Source organism: Vigna radiata, chromosome 1, assembly GCF_000741045.1.
Source record: "Vigna radiata var. radiata cultivar VC1973A chromosome 1, Vradiata_ver6, whole genome shotgun sequence".
Classification (NCBI taxonomy): domain Eukaryota; kingdom Viridiplantae; phylum Streptophyta; class Magnoliopsida; order Fabales; family Fabaceae; genus Vigna; species Vigna radiata.
Window position 1 is genome coordinate 21,967,537 of NC_028351.1, and position 5,522 is coordinate 21,973,058.

The 5,522-nt window shown below is 27.5% G+C and overlaps 1 protein-coding gene across 1 annotated transcript; it reads left to right on the top strand.

Annotated features, from left to right (window-relative positions):
- The first annotated feature begins 1,091 nt into the window (after window positions 1-1,091).
- LOC106759323 lies at window positions 1,092-4,565 on the top strand. Its single transcript, XM_014642445.1, has 5 exons — window positions 1,092-1,217; window positions 1,308-1,472; window positions 1,843-1,896; window positions 3,933-4,022; window positions 4,188-4,565. Exons 1-5 carry the CDS (start codon window positions 1,092-1,094, stop codon window positions 4,563-4,565), a joined length of 813 nt encoding a protein of 270 aa, XP_014497931.1.
- The last annotated feature ends 957 nt before the right edge of the window (window positions 4,566-5,522 follow it).

Consider the following 5,522-nt stretch of genomic DNA (forward strand, 5'->3'; position numbering starts at 1 on the left):
GCCTAAGAGTTTAAACACAAAAGGAAATAAAGACCTTTTGATAAAAACTCAAAAACTTTTGATTATCAAGAACCCATAAGAGAGAAAACCTCAAACAATTCTTTTTTAGCAAAATGTATTCCTTTTCTACCCTTTGGTTGAGTATCTATTTACTTTGCATATTACACTTATTTTATAAACCTAGTCATGACCTTTTACATTCAGCCTAGTTACAATAGTCAAATAACTCCTATTAAAAGATCTCTCATAATCAATAATGAAATAATTATAACTTCCAAAAAAAGTAGTAAAATTCAATTCACTACTTACAAATAATGTTTTTTTTTATAAATAATCATTTTTAAATATTAAAGAAAAAAACGTTCCTGAAAAAATATTAATAATTTTTTTCAAAATAAGTAATTGCATTTATTACCCAATTAATGTCAAGTCATTTATTACCCAATTAACGTAAATAGTCTTTTAAAATAGTCAAGATTAGAATTAGGAGGAAAAATATGTCATTTCACTTACTATTGAATCTCTATCCTATACTGCTGCTCTGTATATATAGATAGATTATCAAGTATGAGATTTGAGAAAAAGATGACGAATATATTGTTCTTTTTTATGTGCTTGTGTTTGATAATTAGTCATAATGTTGACGGTATTCAAGATTCCTTGAAGGAAGATTTAGGGTTTGAGACAAAACCAAACCTCAGTGATAAGACTCCAATCAAAACTATTTATGTAGTTCATAATCTTCTTAAATTATTTTGTTATATCACATTATACCTATTACTAATTTTATTTTTTATTTTTTGGATTTTATAGACAGAATTTAGAGGCATTATTGACTGCATTAATATTTACAAACAACCAGTCTTTGATCATCCTTTATTAAAAAATCATAGATTGCAGGTAATAAAAACTTTAATTATATAGAAAAAAAGTTCAACTTTAAAATCTTTTAATGTTTTAGTTTCAATTTTCAATCTTTTTTCATTATATTTTTTTCTAAATTTTAATTTTCATTCCTTTATTTCCAGATAAAACCCACCTTTGAAAATTTAAATGAAAAAACATTGGTCAATAATTCACAAATTGGATCCATGTTTCATCATAATAAGGAAGAATGTCCACCCGGAACAGTTCCTATACAAAGAATGAAATATAATTTCTCTGAAGAAAAATTATTAAATGATGATATATTGATTAAAGACATTCCCGGAGTTCACGTAAGATATATATCTTATATAATACTAATTGTTTATTTTATAAATTATATTTTAAGTTGATTAGTTATTTGAATATATTTAATTTTGCAGGTTGCAGAAACATTTATTCCACAAAGTTATGCTCCTCTTTATCAAGTTAATGGGATAAGTAGCCTTTATAATCCAAAAGTTGAGAAAGGTCAAATATCTATGTCTCATATATGGGTTGAAAATGGACCTGTTCAATCTTCCAACAGAATAACTATGGGATGGCATGTGAGTTACTATTTATGATTTATTTTTTTTTAAAAAAGTTTAAGTCATTTAATTTGTCTCTTAAATGTCAATATAGAATTAGGTATTTTTATTTGTGTTCATGTTAAAGATTATTATTCTATAGAGTATTTAAAATGTTTTCTATTTTTTCTTAATATCTACTTTATTTGAAATAATAATCTTTTTTATTAAATTTATGACTTATAGATGTAAATAAAAGAATAAAATAATTAAAATAAATATAATATAATAATTTTATTATAGTAAAGAAAAAAATATCATGATTATTGGTTTTTATGAAAATAATTTGAAAAAACAGATAAAACCGAACATAACAAAATTTCTAATTGATTTCATACTTTGATATCAGGTACATCCAGCAATGTACGGTGATGCAAAGACCCATTTTTATACATCGTGGACGGTAAGAAGACACGTATCATTATATTTTATTTAATCCTAATTTAATTTATAGAACTAAAACATGGAAGAGAATATACTTTAATAAATCTTAGTTATGGGTTTTGTTTATTTTCTTTTCACTTTTTACACTAAGACAAACGGATGTTTGTGTCTTTGCATATAATAAACACTTGATAGAATATTATAATTAAGCTTTCTAAATAAAAATTATTTTATTTATTCGTAGTTGTAACATCTCATTTAGTAAAATAAAACTATTAAATAAAATATTATAAAATTCATCAAACAAAAACAGATAACTCAATACATATAAAATATTAATACAATTATCTAATATCATAACTATAATAATATAATATACATACATATAGTAAAAAACTATATGAGTTTTTAAACAAATTTAATTCCCATATGCAACAACTAATGAAAACTCTAAACTACTCTGTTGCTTCCTTGATATAAATTAATCATAATATACCGATTTATAAATTAAATATGTATAATGTACAATAAATTATATATTCACACAAATAACTGATAATAGACACAATTATCTGGATACATGTCTTTGACATAAGTTCTCAACATAGGCGTGCACTTGTAGTGGCATCTATGCTTTACATATTTATAAACAAAGGAGTTATCACCCTACTACTTACAAGGTTAGTCTCCTTCGCGCCTATAACCAATTGTCCAGTTGTTAGGATCTCCTGTAACTCTCACCACATAACTCGTTCTACTCTTTTTGAGTGTGAATAGTTAGTTGAATTTAGGATACCTCCTTTCTGACCCTCATATGTCAAACCATATACTAACAAAACCACTATCAATCCTCCATAGATTGATTCCAACCATTCATAACATCATAGACCCACCATCATATATTAACATTTATAAGATCACACATGTAAAAAATACTAGAAGAAAATATATGAACATAATGGTAGATTATGTTAATCTTGCTCAATGAAAATATATATTTACTTAAGGAGTAGTGCCTAAAAGCACACTCGTTGAGTGGCTGCATAGGTCTCCCAACGAGATTATTACTGGAACTCACAGGCTTAAATCACAAAATTTGTCTATCGAGACTTGTCTCACCCAACCACTTTCAAGTCAATGAACTCACTGACTTTTCGCCCCTTTTTGCCCAAGAAGTAATTTCTCGCCCAACAAGTCTACATAATTTTGCATATACAGATTTATGCCAATCTAGCCTTGTAATTTCAATCCAATAGCCAACACAGATGTTATACAACATTCTCAATTTCATCATGCAATTCAAGTAAACCAATTTCTAATCCTAACTTCAATTTCACTCGCTAATTCTTATTCACACAGATCAATCACACAGGAAAAACACCAGACAATTTATCAATCACATGAAAACTACGCAATTAGCTTTCCTTACCGAAGAAACATATTAAATTGATCAAGAACTCTTAAAACATCTTCAGTTTGTAGAAAGCTCTATCTGCCCCTAGAAACAACACAAACACTATCAGAACATACCATTAAGTTCACTGATTAGCCAAGACTAACAAAGAAAACTCAAACACTACGTACTAACCAAAAAGGACCACATGAAGAAAGAACGAACAAACAAAGAAAATGAATGAAAAACCAACTTACTCTAACGAAGAAACTGATAGGACAGAAATGAAAAACTCGTTGCGAGGATCATGTCTTCAATTTCAAATAAATGAACAGATGAAGAGAAGAACCTAAAGAAAATGGAGAGAGCTCTAAAAAAAGACTTTTAGAAAAAAGTGTATTTTAAAATAATAAAACCCATATACAAAACTTCTATTTATACTATAAATTTTTATTATTAAAACAATCAAATCTCTCACCGTTCTAAATATATTGTCAATTTTAAAACACCTTTAAGTTCTTACGACAGTTACATATCATTATTTATATTTTTATGCTACACATATTCCATTTCTTTAAATTTAAGTCAATGTTAAAATATTTATAGTCAGATAACTTCAAGAAGACAGATGCTACAACACCGAATGCAGAGGTTTTGTCCAGGTTGACAGAAAGAATTTCCCTGGTGGATATTTCCGTGACACATCTACCTACGGTGGCCCAACTTATGAGGTTTACATGGCTATTACTCAGGTAAATAATTATGTAATTAAATTGTCACTTTAATTAAAACTGAATGACTCTTAAATGCATTATTATATCCATTTTACTTTTCTAAATACATTTTTAAGTAAATATAATTAAAGAGTTTAAATATTTTATGATATGTTATTGAGAAAAGCTGAGGTGTGTCTTCAGGATCCAAAGACAAAAAATTGGTGGATAATTGCAGGAAAGGTAAACATGGGATATTATCCAGCAGCATTGTTCTCGAACTTAGGGTCAGCATCTATTGTAGGATGGGGTGGAAGAACGAAAGCCAACGTCGGTGGTCATAGTCCTCCAATGGGATCTGGGCATTTTCCTGATGGAAATAGGACTCATGAATCTTATTTTAGATCTCCCAAGATTCAAGGTTCATCACTGATTGTTTATACACCTGACTCTTATATGACCAAAGACTTCTCTGACAATACTAATTGTTATGCTGTTAGTTACCATGATAAATATTACGGAGAGGTTTATAATGAAGGTGTGGTTCAATTTGGAGGACCAGGAGGCAAGTGTGGAATTTAATTTTCTTTATAATTAAACTTTATATGGGGTTTATGAGTTTAACAACAATCATCTATGTGTAGTATAATTTATTTTTCTATCATTCTCTCCATTGTATTGGTAATTTTCATAATGCTATCCATTTAATAAAGTTGGGCGACTATTTTTTTCATTAAAATGTTTCTTAGTAAACTATATACTTGCTATTATTAGAACAGTTAATTTGATTTCTGTTTAGTTTTTTAAAATTTTTCTTTCAAGTTGAGTCATTTTAGAAATATAGTCAAGTGGAGTCGATCTTGATCAAATATCAAAACGAGTCTTCTATCTTCTACAAAATGTAAAAACGAGTCAATTAGAACCAAACATTAAGACAAGTCAATAAAGACCAATCATCTAAAAAAATTGACACAAAAGGTAACATAGGTTTTAAGGTTCAAATCTAAATATGTCAAACTAACCCGTTTTGACATCCATAGACTTAAATAGTAATTTAGACTCTATTTTTGTTAAATTTGTTCAATGTAATCCTTTTTTTTGTTCAATAAAGTCTCAATTTTCGTCAACTTAATTATTTGGGTGTTGCTCCCTACACCTCCCCAAGTGGGACATGTATCTCCTCATTACTTTAATTTATTTCAAAAATATTCTACACTTTTCCACTATTTTCTTTTATTCCAAAAATACCCTACACCTCCTCACTATCCTTAACAATCTTTCTCTTTCTCTCTCTATTAATTGAGCATTTACATGGCTCATTAATGGAGCATTTACAGGACTTAAATTTGAATATATTTTCTTAAATAAGTTTGATTCAATCTTATTTTCGTTGTTAAATATATGTTTTTCTTTTCAAATTACTTAATAAATTTGTTCTAAATTTCTAGAAAAATGTTTATATACATGTTTTTTTTTTTTTACATATAATATCTATAATTTTTAACATTATATTATGTTTTAACTCACCGACATGTTTGA

Bases quoted from the DNA above. Each gene is read 5' to 3' on its own strand.
- LOC106759323 (XM_014642445.1), top strand. From the start codon at position 1,092: ATGTTTCATCATAATAAGGAAGAATGTCCACCCGGAACAGTTCCTATA. The intron at 1,218-1,307 runs GTAAGATATATA...TTAATTTTGCAG, and splicing joins AAGACATTCCCGGAGTTCAC to GTTGCAGAAACATTTATTCC. The intron at 4,023-4,187 runs GTAAATAATTAT...GTGTGTCTTCAG, and splicing joins TTTACATGGCTATTACTCAG to GATCCAAAGACAAAAAATTG.